Below are 24,200 nucleotides of genomic sequence, written 5' to 3'. Positions count from 1 at the left end.
ACAGTCCCATCCTGCATGTGACTTTATGTGACCTCTGATCTGAGGCTTTCAAAGGGTCTGGTCCTCTCGTGCCCAGCAACCTGCCACCCGCAAGGAGATGGCACGACACTTTGGAGCCCACAAAACCCGCCAGGGGACAGAAAACCAACTGCTCACAGCAAGGGCCGGGTCCGGGGGGCAGTGGGTTAGAAGGGAGGGAAAGGGGAGACTGAGCTCCAGAGGTGCAGGAAGGGGGCGAGAAGGGAACACGGGGCCTTTCCACCCTGCCTCCACCTGTGGGTTTCCTGCTTCAGAACATTCCCTCAAAGAACACTGCTGTGGGGGTTCGGGTGGGGGGCGGGGAGGTGAATGCCCCTCGCTTCCAGACAACGAGCCCCATCTGCGGTAGTGGCATTACACGCAGATAAGCATTACTCTTGTCTTGGTTTAAAATCCTGTTACTTAAAAAACCAGAAAAGAGTTTAAAAAACACGAGAGGTATAAAAAAGTATATAACATTAGAGCGGAAATCATTCCATTCTATTACGTTCTCAGGATAAACCAAGCTATGTATACCACGTGGGTAAATAAACCACCACCCCCCAGGTGGCAGATGGGAAATGCCACCGTGCCAACATGTGATGATGGCCCAGCAGACCCCGGGAGCCATGAGTGTGGGAGGGAGGGAGGGACACGCACAGCTTTAAATGAAGAGGCTGAATTTTGTCTGTGAAACCCATGAAATTTCATATTCCATGTTCATCAACTATGACAGCAATTAATATAGGAATCGTAAAGTCAAACTGTGATCTCTAAAATGCAGGTCTCTGCAGAATAAAAATAGCCTGCTAACATCGATTAAACAAAACACAAAAATCTGACAAAAATAGACATTTATTAAGTTATAAAATTCAAAATCCATGATTTGAAACACAGTTTAAAAAATAAAGGCTGCCCTCTCAAAGCAGAGGTCAAATCAATTTTGTCTTTAAAGATTTCGTATAACATTCTTTTGTTTAATAAAATAATTAAAAACACCGGCAGGCGCTTATTTCTTTAAAGAGTTACACAGCTTTGTCGTAACTTCACACAGAAAGGAAACCTGACAAGACTCTCTTCGTGCCTCCGTCTGGTGTATGTTTGGACATTTTGGCTTTGCCATCCACGAACCTGTTAAGTGCTCAGAAGTGTTACCTCAATTTGAGGTATTTCCTTTGAAGAACAACAAACCCCTGGGAGGGAGGGTCGGCCAGACGGAGCACTGGACGGGCCTTGTGGCCCCAAAGGACCCCGCCCTATTACTCTGACCACTTCCACACGCAGTCCCTTGGGTTTATTTATCGGTCTATTAAATACAGTCGACTTTTCTTGTCAGGAAACTGAGTCGATATACGATATATGATAAAGGACCCAAACTTCGAGAACCTGGGCTTGAGCCGCCGGCTGCCAGGGCGTCAAGCGTCTGGGGCCATGGCAGCGAGGTCCTTGCAGAGCACGACGATGGCCTCCTGGTCACCACTGGGCGCGTCCTCCGCAGCACCGCAGACCATCTGGACGTGGGTTAAGAGGGTGTCTGGCCGTGGGGCCCCCAGCCAGACGTCCTTAATGTACAGAGACACCAGGAATGCTGCGGTGGCTGAGGAAGAGGACGAGGACATTAGGATGCAAATCCACTCGCCCCGCCCACCCGCACGGGGACCAGGGGCTTTGCTAGGAGCCCAAACGACCTGTGCCACGTACCTGCGGCGACCTGGGGTGAGCGAGTGGGTAAGTTAATTTTGCCTTTGCCTAACTTTTGGGTTAATCTTTTTTGTTCACTTTTAAATTTGCTTATTTGATGAGTGTCTCCTCGGTTCTAACCACACAGGCCAAGAACCAGACTGAAGTTCGAGAAGAGCTTCGTGGAGTCACTTCCCGTCATTTCCACAACGGCACTGGCGAAGTGAGAAGTAACGTTTTATAGGCAAAGACTCAGTTCTGACTGCAGCCGGATGACAGAACAAGTCAGCCCCTGCTACCAGGTGAGTTCACCTGCCCGGCTGCTGGCCTGTCCCTGTTCCCTGCTCCTCTTAGGTCCCTGTGTGAAAGGGACAACTCCCAGACGGAAGGAGCCACGTGCAGTCACGGCCTCCCTCGTGTTCTCGTACAGCCTTTTGAAGTCTCTGCTCTTAATTCGCTCGTGCATCCAAACCTTTCAGCACTTGCTAAACGCCAAGCACGTAAACTGTGTATTTGTGTGCTTGTGTGTACGTACGTACACGTGTCTACACACATACACACACATCCATGCACACACATGCATCAGGCACGATGTGGAACATAATTTTTCTTCTGCGAAAGGGCTGAAATTTAGGAAAGGCTCCGCCCTGTGGGTGGCAGAGTCCCCCCGACTCACGGCTGTGCCTGGAGGCACGGGCTTCCGCTCCCTCATTCAGGCCCAGTGGCAGATGGTCCACGACCCCAGGGCTGCAACACTTAATCCCAAGTCCCTGAGGGGCCCGTGGACCAGAGGGCGCTCCCCACCCCAGGCCAGCCCACTCAGGCATGGCCTCCACCTCTGGCCCGAGACCAGCATTACCTTGTGTGGCTCCGTCCTCCTCGTTGAGGGAGGTCAGGCAGAGGGCCTCGACCGCGGGGTGGAAGGGGGTCCCTGCCAGGCCCTGGGCTGCTACCAACTGCAGCATGATGGAGTTGAACAGGCAGGCCACGCTCTGCTCGGGCCCCGCCGGTCCCTCGGCTCCGCAGAGCCGGCTGTACAGCTTAAATATGCTACTCTTCACGGCGCTGTCCTTAAGAAGGTCAGCCACAACCGCCGTCTGTGGCAAAATGTACTTCTTAAGCCAGCTAAGGAGTCCTGCGGCCTCTGCCCTGCTGAGCGGGCACTCAGCCACGGACTGTAGCATCCAGCGGACCACCAGGGAGGTGACGGTGTACTCAGGGCCTAGCGCCTCGCTCCTGGGGGTGGCCCCATCTGCGGGCTCCTGAGCGGGTTCAGGGCTGGGGAATACTGGCTCCCAGTGGGTCAGTATGGACCTCAGGAGGCCCCTGCACGCCTCCAAGCTGGACGCCTGCAGCTCAGGGTCGGCCACCACCTCTGCCACCTCAGGCCTCCTCTTCCGGCCCCGTGGGCCTTTGGCTCGGGCTGGCACGACAGGCTTGTTCTTGTCCTTGAGCATTTCTGTCACACGCACAGAGAGAAGACAGGGGTGAGATCAGCGTCCCCCCAACCCCGCAGACCTGGGGGGCGGGGCCTGGAGTGGAGGTGGGAGGGGGGGTGCGGCTCACAGGCATGGTGCCTGGCACTGCCCCTTCAGGGCACACCCCCACGCACGGGCACAGCAGTGCCATCAGTCATAACGGGGGAGCCCCTGACAGTGGCAGAGCTGGAACTCAAAGCCAGGTCCCTTTATCTCCCCTCCAAGGCCACGACGATGGACAGGCCCGTCTCTCAGCCTCATCCTCACGGAGGGAAAGATGCTGGCTGCCCTGGGGGGAACAGAGCACAGCCTGGGGAACGCGAGACAGCCGCGGGCCCCGACACTCACTCAGCAGCCCCCTGACTTGGCATTTCTCCACGGCTGTGCTCAGGTCCTCCTGGAGCCTGACGTCCCTCTCGATGAGGCTCCACTTGTGCAGGAGGACGAGGACATCCGTGGTGGACAGCGCCATCTCATTGACGGTGAAGCGGTCCATGTCCTTGAAGGCCTGTGTGACGGTGGCCCGGTACCTCAGCACAGAGTCGAGTGCCCCAAAGAAGTTCATCAGCTGGGTGGAGGCCAAGGTGGGCCTGTTGGGAGCCAATGCCACAGACTGAGCTAAGGCTGCCCAGGACCAGGGCGGTCGGTCGGTCAACGCCGCAAATCAAAAGACACCAACAGGCCACCCGTGACCCGGGTTTCCTCCTGCGACAGGCACGGACAGGGACTGCCGGCGCAGGGAACGGGGGAAGCGAGCACCCCAGGGGAGGCAGAAGGACCTGGAGTCCGACTCTGCCTGGAGGCACAGGAACCTCTCTGGAAATCACAGCTGACAGGGAGCTGGGCAGAGAGCCCGGAGGCCAGGGCGCCACCCCACAAAACCCTCGTGGCTGCCGACTCCTCTCCATCTCCTCGACTCTCAGACTCAAGTCAAAAGGCTTGGGAAAAGCCTTGGGACAGCACTGCCCAAGGCCAGTCCCGACATGGCCACTGGGAGGAAATCCGGCCCTCTGAACGCTAAGGAGTCTAAACCCAGCGCCATCTGCTCCAGTCCTTATTCCAAATAGCAATCAGCTCCCAGAGACCAGTGTGTCTCTCGACAACCCCCATGTGAGAAACACGGCAATCCGGCGCCGATTTCACAATTTAATTCAGAACAACATAAAACCAAATGCCCTGTTCTTTATCGAGTTTTCTTTCTGAGATTACGATCTGTTCCCATTAGCATCCCTCTGTTCCCAAGTCAGAAATTTGAGTGCACGCAGTGTGTTTCCCTGAATAAGTAAAATGTGAGGAGGATTTAGGTCTGCTGAGGAAATCAAGAGCACCATTCCAAGGGGCTGGATGCAAACACTGAGGTTTTCAAGAAATTTGTGGACGAGTGGGCTGGCGCAGCCTGAGGCAGAGGCGAGGCTGAGGACACCCTAACTTCCGCAGGTTAAGGTCATGTAAGACACGTTCTTTCCACAACATGTCACTTTGCTTGAATCAAAATATCAAAGTAGGTGGTCTGCCTGCTAAAAGAGACCTGGTATTTCAAGTTTTAGGTTTCGAGAGTGTGTGAAGTTCTCACAGCCTTGAAAGAGTGTCATTAAGCTGAAGCAGAAAAGAGGAAACAGCTAAAACAGTTCCCCGACCCACCTGCAACTGGCCCCGCTCTCGCCAGGCCAACCACTGACTGGCCCTCTGGCCCAGAGCCTACCTGTGAACTTGAGATGGGAACCTGGAGCAGTGACATTCACAAGTGACCAGCCCCGGGGGTCGGGCCGGGCGGGGGAGGGGCTCACCTCAGGTGCTTCGTGAGCACAATGAGAACATACAGGAACTCATCGACCAAGTGCAGGGCGAGCAGCTTCGGGGGCCCTGGGGCCCCAGGCTGGCACGGAGGCCGGCTCCCCGCCTCCGCTCCTTTGTCTCCCAGGTTGGTCACCCACAGGGTGTGCAGCAGGGAGATTATGTTAGAGAGCAGCTGAGTCTCCAGAAACCTAAAACCAGATACAGAATGCTCACTCTGTCACAGCCGCTCCTTTCACTGACGTCTGCTGGAGGGGTGGGCGGGAACCGCAGACCGGGCTGTGGCGGTGGGGGCAGTGTCCAGCGGTGGCTCAGCAGGCCTGTCCCCTCCTCTAACAATTCCATCCGCTTATCCCGCCCCCTGCAATACCCCAAATGGGCACAGAAGCTAAGTGAGAAGAGGGTGACAGCTACAAACCCAGCTCCGACACGGGGCCAGGGCCAGTTCTCCTTTCTAACCAGATGAGCACCCTAAGCCCCGACTAGAATGACATTCCGGAGCCGCTGAGGCACAGTAAGAAGAGCTGTCCCGTTCAGGAGAACAATGTGACTTCCAAAACAAAGTTAACAGCCAGGAAGAGAGAATTAGCCAATTATGCTTTTTATGAATCAGAAACAAGTCTAGAACCTGATGTCCAAAGACATTCTAGATTTAGGATACCACTTTCTCTTAGAGAATGTTTTTAAATACTTTTTAAAATGCACAAAAGGCCCGGATGTCCCTGGGCTCATAAGAGTAGTTAGTTCTTTGGGAGACGCTCCCTCCCTCCAAGTGCTGCCCAATGAGACAAAGTCCTCAGCCCTCCAGGCAGCCTCAAACTTAGGAAACTAACAGGGATCAAAATAGATCATCAGGCTATGGACCGAACTGTGTCCTCCCTAAAGTCACACGTGGAAGCCCTAACCCCCAGTGTGACTACCTGCAGGTGGGGCCTCTGGGAGGGGACAGGCTTAGATGAGGTCATGAGGGTAGAGCTCCCACAATGGGATTAACACTCTTCTGAGGGGAAGAGACCAGAGCTCTCTCCCTGCCTTGTGAGGACCCGGCAGTCTGTAAGCCAGGAGAGAGCTGTCACCAGAGCCTACTATGGGGTCCCCTGACCTCACACTTCCAGCCTCCAGAACTGTGAGAAAATCATTCCCTGCCGTCTGAGCCGCCCTGTCTGCTGAGTCACCATGGCCCCAGAGAAGTGAGACGAACACCCACTCCTCGCGGTTCACTGAGACCACAACCCTGGGCGGAGAGGGGGGTGCGTGACCCACCATCGCACGGGGGCCTGATGCTCCTCAAATGGGAGGCCTGTTCCTACCTTGGGGGCTGCAGCCCTGAACCTTTGGGCGGACGATGCCACTCCCGGGGAGGAGCCTGGGCTGTGCAGACGAGAGAGAGGCCGGCACAGCCTCCGCCAAGTGCAAACGGCAGCCGGCGCCTGTCCCTCCACTCAGACAAGACCCTCAAAGACTTAAACTGAGGAAGCGCCATTTCGGCATTACCGGAGTTGGCTACTGGCATGTCGTGGCATTAGGGGACACCGTTTCAGACAACACATGTTCTATTGGACATTTCCAGTCGGCACTAAAACCTGCAGCAAACACCAGTCTCCATCCCACCCTCTTCCCACCGGACACACACCTCTCATCCACGAGGCGCTCACCTGCTCTCAAGGATGTGCAGGATCCATGTTAAAAGGCTGTAGTCCCGCAGGATCTCGTAGGCAGATTTGGCATCCCGGGCGGCATTCTGCAGGATTTCCAGAACCCAATTCTGAAAACCCGAAACAAAAAGTTTCTCTTCAGTGGGAAAACCTAACTTGATCGAAGGATCACTTCAAAAATACACAACTTGTTACGGTTGTAGGTGAGGACTGCACACGCTGCTTTGCTCAGTCTGTAAGAGTGATGGCAGTGTAGGGACGTGCCCTGTCCCCGCGAGTGACAGCCAGAGAACACAGACCTGCACGGCAACTGCCAGGCCAAAGGGGATGCCCACTCCTGCTAATCCATCAGAGGAACCAACCCACACGCAAAGATGCAGCGCACACACCACATGGCCCGGATCGGCCCAGCCACGCACGGCTGGTGGCCCCTCGGTCTCAGCTTTATCGCCTGGGAAGGAAGACGTAAAAACGGGACTGCTCCTCGAACTGTGAACTCCGTGCCTTAGAATTCTCACATGCTATGAGAAGAAACTACCATACTCCAAGTCAGTTTATTCAAATGTTTCTTAATCCTGACTCGCTTTTATTTGCCCGCATAACAAAAGCTAGAAATTCACCTCAATACTGGGGGCTTTGCCATATTATGTTTTCCTGCCCGTGACACTCAGAACGCTCCTGCATGAGTGCTTGTTCTCGGGGACAGTTAACGAGCCGGTTCCCCCATTAGCTGTGAGGTGGGCAGTGACAACTCCCGACTCTTCCTTCCCAGCTAGGCTGTGACGACCCACAGCTTTTGAGCATCAGGTGAAATTCTAGTGGCTTGAGAGTGTCTCGGCGGAAGCACCTCGGTCATTTATGGGGGTAATCTGTCCTTGGACTCCCTCGCCAGCTCCAACGGCTGACGATTACTGCCCCGTGCAGCCTCCTGCAGAGGCCTCGCCACCAGGGGAGGACGGTGAGCGAGCGGCAACAGAAGCAACAGGACAGCGTCCACACCGCGGCCTGTGCCACTCGCAGGCCACGAGACAGACACCGGTGGTACCCGTTTCACCCCCTGAAAGTCGGCGAATGCCAGCTCGGTCGGCCATACCCAGGATGGGCTGGAACTCACATGAGCCTGACTTCCAGGCAGAACCCCGAGAAAGAGCCTAGACCTTTCGGTCTCAAATAAAACGAGTGGGAGCCGCCTACCTGAGTCACTTCGTCACACAGCGGGGTGTTGAAGAAGGACAGGATGATGTGGAAGACCCCTCGCCTGGCGTAGAGCTCATAGCAGTGCTTGTCTCGGATCCCCTGCCGCAGAATTCCAAAGATCCATTCCCGTTCGGTGTTTTGCTATGAGCCAGGCAACCAAGAAACAACTGTTGAGTTTCTCTGGCAACTCTTCAAGTGCCACTCTTTTCGAGTGGTGACAAAGATCACAGTACAGCAGCCCTGACCTCCATTTCTGATGATGTTATTAAAAGCCCTCAGTATCATCTTTGATTCAGTTTAGAGTCAGGAATAAAGGACCAAGTTACGTTTAAACACCCATCTGTGTTAATTCAGGCAAGTGTTCTATAAAAGCACATTTAATATTTACCCAGTGATTCGCCAAGAAAATACGAAAATGCCATAAAACTCAGACCTCTGAAGAAGAGTTTCTAAGGTGTGAGAAGCGACCTAAAAATAAACGTGTGCCGTGAAAAGCACGTCCACGCGCAAGCCCTCGTGAACCTTTACTTTTCCTGACTGTCTTGCTCCAAATGCTGCTTGTGCAGCAACCGTGCCGGCTGTGTGGCAAACGGCACTAACGGGAGGTGTCAGAAGCACGGCGGCCGCCAGTCAGGACGGCGGCGTCACCCAGCTCCGGGGGCTTCGGGGCTGTGAGGACTCTGGAAGCGTTACCTCGAAGTCCGAGCTGTAGAAGAACTGGTAGAAGCCCGGAACCTTGCTCATGTTCAGAAACTCGTGTGACAGCAGGAACTTGTTGATCTTCAAGTACATGTGCTCCTCTGGGAACAGAGGCAGACAGTCACAACAGGTCCCCACGGGGCAGCCCGTGGTCTGCTGCAGTCAGGGGGTGGGAACCTAGGGGTCAGACAGCTCTTGCCCTTGGGGAGCTTTCGTGTCCTTGTCCAGGTTACTGGTTCTCAAGAACTGGAGTGCAGTAAGACACGTTAGGTCTACACTGTGTACAGGCTTTCTCTGTGGCCCAGAAACTATGGCAGGAGGTGGAGTTCTTCAGAGATGCCGCCCCTCCCCCGGCGCCAGCCTACTGCAGAAGCACCAGTCAGCAGGTGGGCAGAGTGAGACCAGGTCCCACAGACAGCACGGGGCTAACGCCCACACCCAGCAGCCTCTCTCCGAAGGGAACAGCCCGGCAGAGGGGGCGCGGACCCAACGGGGTTGATGGGAAGACACCCACCTCCTCCCTGCCCCTCCCCACTGTAGGACCGTGTCCCCCCGTCTGTCTAGGCTGCCGGCAGCTTGACCCCACGACCACACGAGGTCACAGACTAAACGGGAGGCCGAGATCAACACCATGTAGCCTCTGCAAAGATAATTTCTCAGAACACCGTTTTTCTTTAGAGTCTGCGAATGGCCAATCACCTTGTTTCCTCCCCAGAATTTCTAAGATGAATAAAAAACCATGTAACGAAAGTGATGTAGAAGCAGATGAAAATCAGATGAGTTCTAACTGCAACACGGCTAGAGACCAACTGCGGGGCCTCGACGAGCTACCTAACTCTGGACGCCTAAAGCTGTATTTCCTCATCTGGAAATAAACGTGTTACACTCCAGGGCCCCTAACGCTATCAACGTTCTATGATTTTTCACTAAAAAAAGGTCTTGAGACAGACTAACTTCTATCACACCGCCTCGGCGGTGGTGCCTGTTTTATAAAGAGGAACTCGTTCTAGTGTCTTCGGTGGCATCTCGTAGGAACCCCAGGCCAGACGCATTCTGGCTACGGACCCGGGAGCGTGCTGAGCTGACAGCCTCCTCTGAGCCAACGCCGAGGGTGCTCCTGCATCGGGCCCCCTTCCCCGCAGACGCCCGCATGCGCAGGACCCGTGCCTGCCTCTGTCTCGAGAGACGGGCGCGAGGATTTGCTTTCACCGGTTTTTATGTATTCTCTCCCCGTCCTACACGCTGCTTTGCACCTTGCTTGGTCACTTAATTTCTCCTGGGTTTCACGGGGACCCATAAGGCGCCTCCTCACCACCGCCACTTATTTACTGTCCAGCACTGGGGGACGCCGCGTGGCTCCCGATCGGTCACTGCGATAAGCGCTGGACGACCACGACCCAGTCTTTCTCACACGCACGACAGATCACACGTGTAGGACTCACGCCCACAGGGGACTTGCTCAGCCTCAGTATGTCAGTCTCACCCCAACCTGCTCCCACCGGTGGTACCTGGTTTCAGCATTTGCAGGGCCGCTTTGGCAATGAAGAGAGACAAGGTAAAGGTGAGTCTCATGTTCCTGGTTCGGATACCATTGCGCACTACATCCAACAGGTAAAGTACCTTAAAACCAGGAAGAAAAAAAAAAAGAAAGAAAAAGAGCATTTTCAGAACTGTGACCAGCCTCGACTCGTGCGGTCTGAAGCACAGCTCTGTGGTGGCTCGTCACAGCCCAGGGCCACCACGACGGCGACGTCCTCGCTCTCGGCTGCCCTCACCACGGGGTTTACAGCAGAGCAGCAGTGGACAGGAAGCAGCCCGCTCTGCCCACCCACACAACCCGAGAGGAGCGACTGTAAGGGCGGACCTCGCTCAACCGCCCTGCGGGTGGAGGGCCAGACACAACCTGTGGCATCTCCCCACGGGAGAAACAGACTCTACCCTTTACCCAATGCCTCCTGGCAACTCGGAAATCCTTCTGTGCGCCCAGGGGGGGAGCCCGCCTGTGAAGCCCTCCGAGCCCACCCTCAGCCCCACTCACCTGGGACCGCTCTCGGAACCGGGCCCCCTCCACATGCGAATAGTAGGCCGCCAGGACGGAGTAGGCCGCGGCTCGCATCTGGGGGTCATAGCTGCTGAGGGCTGCGAAGGTTAGGCCCAGGGCATTTGAATCCAAAAATTTTCGACAATCCACCACAAATTCTATGGGAAATAAAACATACCGTTAAACATACTCACACACACAGATTCCATGATGCTTGTGCTACATGGCAAATTAAATTTCCTCCTGCATTTCACAAACATCGGCTATGTGTGCTAGATACTTCTGCTGAAGTCAGATACAAGACCGTCTTCCCTTCTGTGGCAATAATTACCGTGCCTTCAGCCTCTGAGATACTTGGAAATCCCAACCAGGATTATTTCATTACTTCTCACAAATACCCAACGAGCCAGAGATGGATGGAGGTGCCAGACTTAAAACACAAGACCTCAGCATCTCCCCGCATCCTGGGGGCCAGGGCAGCACAACCCGGAGTCGGCAGACGAAACCGGCTCCTGTTTCCACCTGCCAGCCTGCTGCCTCTGCGTTCCGACCTACGAGCTCCAGTAAGGAAAATCTGTAAGGCTGCTAAGCTAGGAAATTCGGCTGGAGCAAACCAGTCCGACCTGGCCCTCTGATTACAAAGGAGTAAGTTATACCCACTTTGCAACTCTAGTTCTTCAAACTTTTAACAAAAATCTCACAAAAGAGCAGCCTATGAACCTTGAGCAAAAACTACAGTCTAAAGAGAGCCTCCTTTGTTACCTGTGGGTCCTCGAGAAACTCACAGTCCTTCAGGAGGGGATGTGAGCGGGAAAGGAGGTCAGATATTCAAACCTGACGTCTTAGAGGGCTTGGTTATCACTAGTAAAATCCTCTTTAATAAAAAGCCAGGCCTTTTGACAAGATAAATACTCTCAAGAGAAACCTCAAAATAGAGATAGGTCGCCATGTTTAAAAATGATTAAACAGGGACTGGTCATGATAATTATACATGAAGATGTTATTTTGATTGAGTGGTGACCTAGTTACATTAGGAACCAAACCCAAACCAACTGAGATGACTACCTCAAATGGGCAATCTTGGAATAGGCTATCAATAAATGATACACCATTGATAAAAAGCCAAACTGTTTTTCCTTTTCTCTCCCTCAAGTTAGACTTTCAAAAGGATAATGATGACAACGAAAAGAAAAAGACCTAAGACAGTAGTAAAAAGGAAAGTTATGATAATCAGCTACTTCTCCTTAATCTAAACAGCTTCATAGCAACATGATGTTTCCAAGTGAGTGGCTTCCCAAAATCACTTTAAACCACAGTTTTCCCTCCCTCTCAGAAGTAGCAGAGCTCACTGGATGGAGTTTCCGCTGGCACCCACCAAGGGCAGGCTGATGTGGGGGGTGGGGGGGTGGCACTTCCATACGGGTCCCTTCCGCGGTGTTTCTCAACTTTCATACCATGTCTACGCACAACCAGGATTGACACTGCCAGCCAAGACAGAGTGATAGGAACCAGATTCACCCGCCCACCTGAAGCAACTAGAAAACTGGGCTGAAGAAATGAAACAAGGACTTTCAAGACGTTGGACATGAGATAACACAGGAGAGCGAACCCGAGAGGTGGGACACAGGGTGACGCCCGGCCGGCCTAGCTCACAGCCTAGAGTTCCCCGGCTATGGCGCAGGAAGGGCAAACCTAGCTGGAGACTGGAGAACTCTGAGTTAAGAGAGAGGGGGAGGCCTAGGAGGCGACGGTGGCCACGCTCACGAGGCAGAGTCCCAGAGAAGAGAGCTCCACCGACAGCGACGGCGTCCTCACTGAGTGCCCGCTGGTGGCAAGTGCGTGTGAAGCTACCCGAGGCTGGGAAAGAACCGCCATCAAATTGCTTAAAAATAGTGATAAAAAAACATCTTAAAAGCAGCCACATAATATACAAAGAAACAAAGATAATAATGAGGGTAGATTTGTTAGAAATAATGCAATCCAGAATCAGGACAGCAACATCTTTAAAGTCCAGTAAGAAAAAAACCTACAACTTTATACTCCATAAAAATCTTTAAAAAGTTAAATCTTTTTTCCATCAAAAAAAGCTTAAAAGAATTGATCAGCAGCAGACTTGAACTATATGACTTCTTAAAGGAAGTATTTTAGAAGGAAGATGACAGAGATGGAAATCTGAATCTACACAAAGGAGTGAAGGGAACCGAAAATGTTATCTACGTGGTAAACACAAAATATTTAAATCTCTTTAAAAGGAAATTGACAATTTGAAGTAACAACATGTTGGGCTTTACAGCACAGAGAAGTTACATATATGATAAAACTAGCATGAAGGCAAAGAGGAGAGGAGAAATGGATTGATACTGTTGTGAGGTGCTTCTAAGATCCACGAAATGCTACAGTTTCAACCGAAGGTAAACTGCAATAAATCTGAGATGAACTAAACCTTAAAGCAATACACACACACACACACACACACACACACACACACACTCTTTCCCTTCCTTCTTTTCTCCTTCCTTCTCTCTCGCTCACTCACGCACGCATGCATTGTAGCTAAAAACCAACGAAGGAAACAGAAGCATAGCAATCATCACATTAAATGTGAATGGCATATACATTTGAACTGAAAGGCAGAGACGATTAGATTTTAAAAGGCGAAACCCAAGTGCATCAGTCTGCAGGAAACCACTTTTAATATTAAGATGCAGATTAAAAGCAAAGGATGGACAAAGAATAATCAGAAGACTTGGGTTCCAACAACTTATGGACTAAATTTTCTCATTTCTAACAAGTGACTGTTTTTGATGGGAAGGGGCAAACAAACAAACAAACAAACAAAAAAAAACCCCAAAGTTTTAAAAAGCATCAAACTATGGGATAAAATGATATTGTTTTGGAAAGATGAGATGTGTTTAAGATACCCTTACTTACCTACATAACACATACGCAAATGGAATACATTTGGGAAAGAGAACAGTCCAAACGTTTAATATTACACTCACTAAAAATAGTACTCAGCCGGGTAGGGCATTTTTAGTAATCACTGACGTTCTCCAAGACAAATGGATTTTCCATGTGTCCATGAGGAAAAGTCAAGTAAATGCCTTGTGGTCATCCCTGTTGTTCCGTGATGTCTTTGTAACACTTAAGGAAAACGCCGTCCTTGGGAGTTGAAAATAGGCTATTATAAAAGTAGTTATGAATGCCATTCTCTTTGTTGCAGGGACCTCATAGGTGGCAACCTGGGCTTCTGATAACAGATCTTCGGATCGAAGTGGCTTAACCAGGACCGTTATCAAGGATTAAAGTCAAAAGAACGCCACGTGTCATGGGCTTCGATGGCGGTGCGACTGTGTTGAACCATCAAGAACTCCCCCTCCCGCTTCCTCTTACACGGTCCCCTCAGAGGTGGCATGGCGAGTGAGGCTCATCACGGTGGTCTGGTGACGAGGCTCAGAGACGTGCACACAGGCCTTTCTGCCCTGCGGTACATGTGAGTTATGAGCTGAAGACTTCAGCCCAGTTCTTTTGAGGACAAGAATTGCCGTGGAAAAAGCATTTGTCACTGCCTTTGCTCACAGCCTTGGCTGGGCCTGTTTCTCAGCCAAGGACTCAAAAAAGGGAAGTGGTGAGGTTAAGAAAATAGGTTGCCGTTTTCAGCAAAGGGTTGCAATGCAGCTGTGAGGCTGCACTTTCTCTGAAGACTGGCAGCCACGTATAATCACTAATCACACGCCCAATTTACGACTGCAAAATGTTTAGCAACTCTGGACTCAGGTGCCACTGTGGGAAGTAAAAACGTACGGTTAAAAACCACTACACACAGCATGGATGAATCTCAGAAATACAGTGTGGGATAAATGAAGTAGACATAAAAGAATATATAGTGTGTGATGCCATCTACGTCGACTTGAACTACAGGACGCCAGTCTCTATTGGAAAGGAAGGGGTACGGACTAGCAAGGGGCCTGCGGAGCTAAAGATTATGTTCTGTTCCTTGATCCTGCTGGTGGCTGCACCAAAACTCATGCCATACAGACGGGATTTGAGTAAGTTTCTATGTATCACACTTCAGTAAAAGTGTAACACGTTGCTTATACTGCTTCACCAGGGCAAAAGCAAAAGGAACAATACATTTTAAGGATAACGTGAAAAGAAGACTCATGACTTAATTCGACCACAAAAACCTAGCCTATATTGGCCATTATGCTATCCACATTTTTCTGTTCTGTTCGACTTACCATTTACGGCTAGATATTTACCTCTCCTCACAAACTGGTATGCTTCCCTTGATCAGGCAATAAAATTTGTTTAAAATGTTATGCTTCCATTTTTTGTTTTGGATGACAATTAGCCAGAGCAAAATTGAATGAACCTAGTTCCTCTTGGGGAAAAAAACTTAGAAAAAACAAAACAAAAATTAAGTGTTCTCCAAGTCTTTGCCTTCTGCTTCCTAAAAGCTCTATGAGAGACAGCAACAGCCTAAGTGACTGGTTATAATTCACTGAAGTCGCTTCATGTTTTTAGACTGCGGAAAATCTATTTTCATGTTTGATGAGAAGCAGACTGAGCGGCACGGCCAGGCCTGCGGGGACGAGCGGAGCGTCCCGGCCACACACCGGAAGGTGTGCCTCGGCTGCTCTGCTGGCCACTGTCGCACCCTGACGTCTGCATGAAACGCCCGGCTCTTGCAAACAGAAGCTAGCGTAGCCACAGACCACGGTGCTCGTGGAGAAAGCAGAGCACACACGGGGCGAGCCCTCTGAAAAGCCGGCCCTCTCGTTCTGCTGTCGGGAATACTGAGGGCAGCGGTGGAGGACCAGCAAATCTGTCCACAAGGAAGGCGTCTGAGAAGGGAAAGATAATTTCAAGTTGAGAAAAGGGAGGAAACAGTCACGGCCTCCCCAGGCACCTAAATCTACACGGCCGCAGATTTAATCCAACAGGAAGGCGCCTTGGGAGACGTGATGGGCATCGCGCCGGCCGAGCCAACGAGTGGAGACGCAGAACACGCGCTGCCGGCCGCCCCAGCACACTGCCCGAGAGGCCTTCTTCGCAGGCCCGACTGGGGTCACCGCGGCCTTTACGGACAGGTGGAAAGGAAACCGTCACTGCACAGCCTCAGACACTACTTGGTTTTTTGAACTGCAAAATATTTTAACTCACGTTAAAAAAGAATTAAATTAGATTTCTAATTCTGGGAAGATGGGGTAGATGTATGTTCTCTCTTTTTATTACAAAGTACAACTGCAAGTCCTGGATCGACTAGGGATCTCGGGGCTGTTCCTGCATTTTCTCTCTGCTCCCTGTGTCCCACACTTAGAGCTGAGGAAGCCAGAGAGCTGGACACAGTGAACGGCACAGTCGCGGCCGGAGCGAAAGCCCGTGTTCCTCTAGTCTCAGGACAAAGACTAGACAAGCACAGCCTACCGAGATAGAAAACGCTGAGGCAATTCCTGCTCTGTTCCACCCAAACGCCTCAAAAAAAAAAAAAAAAAATGTGGCCCTCCCCTGACCCGGGCCAGCAAAGATGGAGTGGGGAGACTAGACATCTGTGTCTGATAGATATGGGGCTTTAGCCCCAACCTCCAAGCTGAGGTGGCTCCAAAGAAGGCCAGAGTAGAGAGTTGGGGATTTCCTCCCCACTGGGCAGTGGGACATGGCCCCCCCCCACAACTGTGCCTCAAAGGAGGCCACATGAGGAGCAGTAACGGGCCATTCCTGCCTCTCCCGGCCAGGAAGAGCAGTGCAGACGTGATCCATAAAAGGACATCATCAAACTGAAAACTAGCTCTGTGAAAGACTCTCTTAAGAGGATGAAAGATAAACTACGGACTGGGAGAAAATATTTGCAAACTACATATCCAACAACAGACTAACCTCTAGAGTACATAAGGAATCCTCAAAACTCAATGGTAAAAAAGAATCCCATTGAAAAACGGGTGAAAGACGTCAACTGACATTCTACCAAAGAGGACATCGGATGGCACACAAGCCGCGAGATGCTCGACGCCGTTAGCCATCAGCCGTCGATGAGATACATCATCACGCACCTGACTCATCACCGACAAAATGCGCAAACCAACAGACCGGACCAACCTTGGTGGTCACGACGGCACGTGAACTGCTTTAGTTCTTTCCATCTCCCCGACCTGCAAACGCCCACCCTCAGGCTACTGCACACGAAACGCATGTTTGCTGAAACCAAGGAAAATGCCAACTTCAGCAGGCTCTTGCTCAATCTCAAGGACAAAATCTGTTGGCACTTGACCACCATCTACTGAAATTTAGAAAAGACTCCTGTCATTAGGAAAACATTGAGGACAAAGGGACACGCCCAGATTAAAAATATTTTTTCAAAAATTACTTTATATTCAGAACATTAACTATTACTTTGCTGAAAATCACTGGAATGAAAAATCACAGTACACTGGTCCACGGCCATGCTACCCTGAACGTGCCCGATCCCGTCTGATCTCGGAAACTAAGCAGAGTTGGGCTTGGTAGTACTTGGAGGGGAGACCGCCTAGGAAGACCAGGTACCATAGGCATAAAAAAATAAATAAATAAATAAAATAAGGGACTGTAAGCTGACAAGGTCCTTGCAATCTGTGAGGTCAACCAAGGGTTGCCTCGCCAAAAAGAAAAGAAAAGAAAAGAAAGAAAAGAAAGAAAGAAAGAAAGAAAGAAAGAAAGAAAGAAAGAAAGAAAGAAAGAAAGACAGACCATAGTAAGGTAAGAAAGCAGCTGAAGATCATTCAAGAAAGATTAATAATCATCATCCTGTAAGTAACAGTCACCACTCTGTGGGGGCCCTGTGGTCACCCTTGAGCCTCCACAGCAGAAACTGTCCTTTCCCCCTCCCCCCAGGCTACAATTACCTGGCCTGGTCAATTCACTGAAGAGATGGAGAAGGAAGCAGGGGTCATAAAGGCCACCGAGATCGGCTGTGCTCTTGTCTTTAAATACTGGTTCCTGCGCATCCTGAAACAGCCGGAGACAGACAGACATGTACGTGCGCTTCGGCCTCCAGAATGCAATGTCACGTGAACGTTTACCCACTGGATCTGGTGTGCAAACTATTTTGAATATTCAAGAGCATTAAAAAAATGGTTCTGTAAAACACAGCACTTGTGTACGACATGATATACTCGTTGGGGGACGAGTCACGAACGGCACAAATGCCGTGGTCACTGCGGAAGCTGGGTGATGGGCAGGAGGCTCTGCATCTTTGTGTGTGGTTGGAATTTTACTTAAGAAGAAGTTACCAAACCACATGAAAAACCACGCTTGTGTTTTACAGTCTGCTAAAGCTGAGGCGCAAACGGAGGCCTCGGAGGGGAGGGCCCCACTCTGTGCGTGCTCCCCGCTGGCTCCGCCCAGAGCCTCCGCACCTCAGGGGGCAGCAGCCTCCGGTTCTGGGGGAAGTGGAGGATGGTCCTCATCATCCGGTCCGGATCCAGCAGGCGAAGGATGTCCCCAACGCTCGGCTGCTGCCACAGCGACTTGCCCAGGCTCCTGCAGGTCTTGTGATGCTCCACAGCCGCGGGGCCCCACATCAGCACCCTGCAGCAGAGGGGGGGCAGACTGGTCATGGGGCCCACAGCAGCACCCTAGAGCTGGAGGGGGGTGCAGACTGGTCGTGGAGCCCCATAGCAGCACCCTAGAGCAGGACAGGGGAGCAGACTGGTCCTGGGGCCCCACGGCAGTGACCTAGAGCCAGAGGGAGGTGCGGACTGGTCACGGGGCCCCACCGGGACAGAACTGATGATGACGATGATGGTACCAACCACCATCACAGGTCGCGTTGTCGAGCAGCTGTCGCACACACAGAGAGAAAGACGGAGAGAAAAGAGACGGACACAGACTCCGCACACGCGTGCACTCAGACAGAGGGGGGAGAGTGGAAATCTCACCCAGCGGGCATTCTTCACTGCCCCCTCCCCAATCCCGCCGCACGTCGTTCCTGCCTGAAGTGCAAGGTTTTCGGAAAAGTCAGCTCAACTAGGCACTGGTGGGGAGTGAGTATGGGGACAGGTCCACCACACGCACGCACCCACCAAGCAGCAGGGTGGCCCAGCCTACGCGGTGCCTGCCCACAGATGACCCCCGCGGCGTGAGGCCGAGCCTTCCGGAGCGGCCCGCCGGGAGCCGCCTGTGAGCTAAGGGCGCGCCACCCATCCCACCCCTTTCCCTGAGAATCGAAAAGGCACAGGAGAAGCCTTGGGAGCTCGCTGTGCGGAGCTGCTCCATCCTGGGGAGGCGCCTTCTACGCCTGGGGCACCCAGGCCCAACGCTCACCTGAAGTCAATGAGGCTGATGCTGTTCCGTTCGTACGCCCGGAGGAGAAGTAAAATCTTCTGGTCTAGGAGTCGGTCGAAAGTCAATTTAGCAAGGTGACTCCTCCCACCCCATCACAACATCCGGTCGTCACTCACCGCCCTGGTCACGCCACCCGCCTGTCCTCACTCACCGCCCTGGTCACGCCACCCGCCTGTCCCCACACACTCCCTGCCACATCCTCACCCAGGACACTGAGAGAGGCGCCGTAGGCCCCGAGGAGCACTGCCAAGTGGCTGCTCTCACAGACAGAAGGGCACAGCCTCACCACCACCGCCATCAGGTCCACCAGAGCTTCTGGAAGAGAAGGACAGACAGGGAAATGCACGGCGGAGCAGGGGACGTGCACGCTCGGGACTAAGGCAGAGAGGGAAGCGTTTCGGCGAACATTCGAAGGTCTGAACTGGCCGCCTCTGAGCAGCGCTGGCCCTGGGGCTGCGTCTGGTCCCTTCGCCGCCTGTTCCCTTTCCATAAACAACACGTCTTCACGATGGTCTGTCTTCCTTGGTCTTTGACGAGGCGGTCTCTCCCCGCTCCCTCTCGCGAATGTTAAGCCACCAAAGATTTTAAACTCTGATCATTTCCCTATGATTGTTGCCAAAATCATTACTGCTTCTACTCCTGCCTAAACAGAAGGCTGGAGTCTTTTCACTTTTCTACTGCCCACACCAGGAACTTGGGTGTGGTTCTCTTCGATTCACCAGTTTCTTGTGGACAGACTCTGTGGTGATTTCTAATGGTCTGGGGACGTTAATTCTGTCTCTTAACAAGAGTGTGGCTTCATGAGGGCGGGACCTTCCAGACCATCTCCCCTGACGCCTCCGCAGCCTGCACCACACGCGGGATCACAGGTGCTACAGGGACCCAGGACCGAGGCAAAGCCCGGGCTTTCAAAAACGGTCCCCAAGCAGGGAACTGTCCACAGGGATGTTCGAACCCTCTGCCCTCGATAAAAGTTTCAATCTTCCCGTTAAGACATTTCACACAACTGAACACCCTCTTCCCCGTCAGACACCCTTAGTGGCTCCTAACTCCCAGATTTTCACACCTGCCAGAACAGGCTTTGAAAAGAGGTCTGCGTTTGACCCTTAGTCAGAGGAAGCTCTTCCTGAGCTTCGATCTGACAGACACGAACATTCTGATACCACTTCGGCAACGCCTCCCTGGCTCTGAGAACGTGTGGGCACCAAGCTTCAGGCCACGGCGAGCTCGATGAGAGCAGGAGACGGCACCTGTCTGGGAAACGGGAGGGTGGGGGCGAGGGGTCACCTTTCACGGCGCTGTCCGGGTTTTCCTCGTCCTCGGACTTGAGGAGGGTTGGCAGAAACAGGGAGTGCTGGGTGAGCATCATGTGGACCACTGGCAGCTGGATGAGCTTCGCGCACACGGAGCTTTCTGGACGATACAGGAGCTGTAGGGCAGCATGCAGCGCCTTTAAAAATGCATGGTCCTGATACCGAAACCTAGGAGGCAAGAATCAAAATGGGAAAAAGCTTCGTCAAGGGGAACTTTATTTCACAGGAGAACAAACAAACAAACTTTATTTTATTATTAAAGTCTGTGGCAACACACTCATCATCTAGATTCCACGGCGGCCACAGCTTCGCGTGGCTTTGCCACGTGCCTCGCCGTCCCCCATCACGCGGGACGCTTCGGAAAACGAGGTGTGTGTGTGTGTGGGGGGGGGGGGTGCGGCACGTTTACTGACAGCACGAACACCAACCAAACTTCCTGTCTGGCTGAAATGCCAGGAGGCAGCAGGGCCGCTGAACCTGGACTGAGATGACACTCACTGTCCCCAGCCCCCCGCCGGGTCACCCTTCTCCTTCCTCCTTCCCAGCCGCTCAACACTCCCAAACGGGCCGGAAGCCTTCTCTGCCTTAAATCCCTTCAGAACCCGCTAAAGGAATGAAAGCATCCTGCTCCAGAAAAAAGGAACATTTTTAGTCATATCCAAGAATATTAAGAGCCGCTTAGCATATAGCGGGCATTCTGGAAATACGAATTAACCAAGACTGAAGAAAAGGTCACCACTTCGTGACGGTGATCCATAGTCGTCGTTAACCTGTGACCCGCCTTCACTTCTTTCTCTCCTCTCGGATAAAGCATTTGCTGTTTCAAGTGGATGAAGAATCAGAGCAATGAAAATCGCAGCGCGATGAAAGATCATTCCATGGCAAGAGTCAAGTGCCAGTGAGGACATGAGGAAAAAACGAACTCTCCTAGCACGTTGGGTCAGCGTGAAAACCCGGGGGAGCAAAGAGGAGGTGCAGTAAAACGGAAGCCGCGCCCACACGAACAGCCAGCGAGCGCCCCTCCCCGAGAGAGGCTGGCACGAGGTCGCTAAGAAGCAGGCGACTCTCCGCAGGAACGGGAGGAAGCACGGAAGGGGGAAGGAAGGAAGGACGGATGAAAGGGAGGCGTCGTCCGCCGGGGCCGGCTAAATGCCTTAACCGCGGTATGGTCACAAGACGGAAAACCCCCCAGCACAAAAACGAATGACTTAGATGCACACGTGTCCACATGGGTAACTCAAAAACGTCTGAGTGCAAAAGAAGGACACATAGAGAAGGATATATGTGTGTAAAATGGTAAACACACCAAACAACGTCACTTATTATTGTTCACAGACAAACTGACACACGACCAGGTTTGAAAGCGGGCAGGGTCATGACAAAGATCAACCTCAGAAGAATGACACTTTCAGGCAAGGGAAGGAAAAGAATAAATTAGAGTAAATATAGGAAACTGTCAGCATTTATTAAATCTGAGCGCGGCAGTATTAGTCCCCACACAGTTCTGGTTTTTAAAAACTATTTCATGGTTTAAAGGCTGCTTCTCGTTGCTGCTAGAAGCACACTGCGCGCTGGGAAGCAAATCGCCTGACTCCTACACGACGCATCTCGTGTCTCTGAAACCGGAGTGACACCTGGTCTACCGGCTGCGCACCACCGACGAGAGGCGCTCCCTTACCGAACCGCGCCAAGGAAGTAAAACTGACTTACTTGAGTCCAGTCTTCACGAATCTCTGCCAATCACCGGGATCGACTTCATTAAGTGAATTCTGTGAATAAAGTGACAAATACACATGGAACATCTCACTTTAGAGTACAGAAGACAGAATTAAAATAAGAACTGCTCAGTAAATGTGGCATATAGTTACCTAAACAATCTACAAAAGCATGCAACTATTTCTTTCTTTGATTTTAAAAACTGTTTCGTTATTTCCTCTCATAGCTCTGATGTTTTATTGGCAGACCTACGATCACCAAATGAGCAAACGGAAATTTCTTAACAGTCCATTCATTCTCCCCTTTGTCTCCCACTCCAGACAGCGCTAACTGATCCACATCACACGACTGTTTACACACACGACAGCGCCTCCGCCCAGGGGAAGGCCACTGTGCCACCAACAGGGCCACACGAGTCCGAACGCCCGGACCGACGTGGAGAAAATCTCCAAATCGGAAGCGCAGCTGCTCTGACAGGAGGAAGCACAAGGGCACTTCCTGGGAGGGGGAGGGTCTCGGGCAGCAGTGCGGGCGCCAGGGCATGTGCACGGTCAGCACTCAACTGTGCACCTAAGAGCTTCTATGTCACAACATGAAAACACACCTCGATTAAAAGAACAGGGCTGGTGCGGGATGTCCACGGTGAGGGAGGCAGAGGGTGTACGGGAACTCTGTACTTTCTGCTCAATTTTGCTATGAGTCTAAAACTGCTCTTTAAAAAAAAGTCTATTATAAAGGAAAAAAGAGAAAGAAAGGCGAGACAAAGAGGGAGGCATGCCTTGAGTACAAAAATCCCTGAGAGCACAGCCCGTGATCGTCAAGCCGGCCTGCTGGGCGCTGACAATGCAGCCGGGCAGGGACATTCACTGTGACAGCGGCAGGTGGGCCCAGCACCGCTCCTCTGCGGCTCAGCTCTCTCCAGACTTAGGGACGCCCCTCCTCTCTCCTAGCTCTGCCCCGTCTGGGTGCCTATGAGCCTTATATTCACAAACCTGTGACGTGACGAATTAAGACTGAAAAACAGGTCATAAAGTCTCTTAATACGACTATGTAGGCACACTGCTTGATCTATAATCTATGAAGGCACTTGTCACACTTGTTAACTTTCACTCCAGGTTATTTTTCTGAGGATTACTTTTTAAGTCTTGGGTTCAGAGTTTAAACACAAGTCACAGACTCTGACTTTTAATAGAATTTTACACTGTGTACTGAGGAATAACTCATTTGCCAGCTTTCAGAATGTTAATTATTTCCTTGCAAAAACATAATGTTTTTTTAAAAAAAGGGAACATTTCAATAGAAGGGAATAATGGCCGAAAATAGCTGCATATTTCCAAATTTTATGAAGACTCTAAATTCACAGTCAACAAGTGCACCAATCCCAAAGCACAGGAAACCTGAAGAAAATTACACTAAGGCACATCATAATCAAATTGCTTTAACCAATGTAAAGAAAAAAATCTGAAAAGCAGCCAGAGAAAAAAGGCTAAAAGTGCAGAACAGAATAAGAATGACAGATTCTTCTCGGAAACAATGCGTGCCAGAAGACGGCGAAGCAACACCTCCAAAGTGCTTAAAGAAAACAGAAACCCTAGGATTGTCTGGCCAGTGAAACTCTTTTTAACCCATTCTGAGGGCGGCGTTACCTGATCTGAAAATCAAACGCGCTGCAAAAAACTAAACTTATAAACACCCCTCGCACACGTAAGATGCAAAACTTAATAAAATATCAAATCCAACAATATTTAAAAATAACACCTCGCAATCAAGTAGGTTTGTCCCAGGAATGCAAAACTGACTAACATTCAAAGATCGATTAACATAATTCATCTTACTAACAGACTGAGCGAAAAGACAAGACCACATAATCCTCTCAGGAGATGCGACGAAGTGTGCCGACAAACTCCAACGTCCACCCTGGGCGGAAGGCGGCTCTTCCCACTGGGGGTCGTGGCAGCCCCCACCGCGCGGCCCCTCTCGTTTCCCAGCAGGCCACGTTCAAGCCGCCTGGCTTAGGATGCGTCTGTGAACCTTGGTCTTTTGCTTTCTCGAACATTTAACCAGGACCCTAAGAACAGATGAGATCCCTACCAACAGCTGGTTTAATCTCAGCAGCATCTGCGCCTCTTGCTCCTGGGTGCCGTCACTGTCCTGCTGACGACTGAAAGACGCGACCAGCCACCTCACACAGGACTCTAGCAGAGTCTCTTTCCAGGCACGCAGCTCTTCGGCCGACCCTTCCAGCACCGCCGAGACAGAGTCGGCCACGACCCAACTGCAGCGAGAG

The 24,200-nt window shown here is 51.7% G+C and overlaps 1 protein-coding gene and 1 pseudogene across 1 annotated transcript in view; one reads left to right on the top strand and one right to left on the bottom strand.

Annotated features, from left to right (window-relative positions):
• Nucleotides 1-857: 857 nt before the first annotated feature.
• Nucleotides 858-24,200, bottom strand: part of URB1 (URB1 ribosome biogenesis homolog) — a 58,124-nt gene continuing 34,781 nt past the window's right edge. The window contains exons 24-39 of the mRNA XM_016162409.2: nt 24,005-24,188; nt 21,908-21,966; nt 20,172-20,365; nt 19,089-19,199; nt 18,864-18,927; nt 17,957-18,128; nt 17,444-17,546; nt 10,560-10,720; nt 10,030-10,141; nt 8,516-8,622; nt 7,820-7,963; nt 6,626-6,735; nt 4,964-5,161; nt 3,525-3,766; nt 2,558-3,157; nt 858-1,615 (exon numbers count right to left, since the gene is read on the bottom strand). Coding sequence (XP_016017895.2) covers nt 1,434-1,615; nt 2,558-3,157; nt 3,525-3,766; nt 4,964-5,161; nt 6,626-6,735; nt 7,820-7,963; nt 8,516-8,622; nt 10,030-10,141; nt 10,560-10,720; nt 17,444-17,546; nt 17,957-18,128; nt 18,864-18,927; nt 19,089-19,199; nt 20,172-20,365; nt 21,908-21,966; nt 24,005-24,188 — 2,743 coding nt within the window. The 3' untranslated portion in view covers nt 858-1,433. The remainder of the gene's footprint in view (nt 1,616-2,557; nt 3,158-3,524; nt 3,767-4,963; nt 5,162-6,625; nt 6,736-7,819; nt 7,964-8,515; nt 8,623-10,029; nt 10,142-10,559; nt 10,721-17,443; nt 17,547-17,956; nt 18,129-18,863; nt 18,928-19,088; nt 19,200-20,171; nt 20,366-21,907; nt 21,967-24,004; nt 24,189-24,200) is intronic.
• Nucleotides 16,996-17,113, top strand: LOC118602620 (annotated as a pseudogene).

Source organism: Rousettus aegyptiacus, unplaced genomic scaffold, assembly GCF_014176215.1.
Source record: "Rousettus aegyptiacus isolate mRouAeg1 unplaced genomic scaffold, mRouAeg1.p scaffold_m13_p_4, whole genome shotgun sequence".
NCBI classification, from domain to species: domain Eukaryota; kingdom Metazoa; phylum Chordata; class Mammalia; order Chiroptera; family Pteropodidae; genus Rousettus; species Rousettus aegyptiacus.
This window is presented reverse-complemented; position numbering and strand designations above follow the sequence as displayed.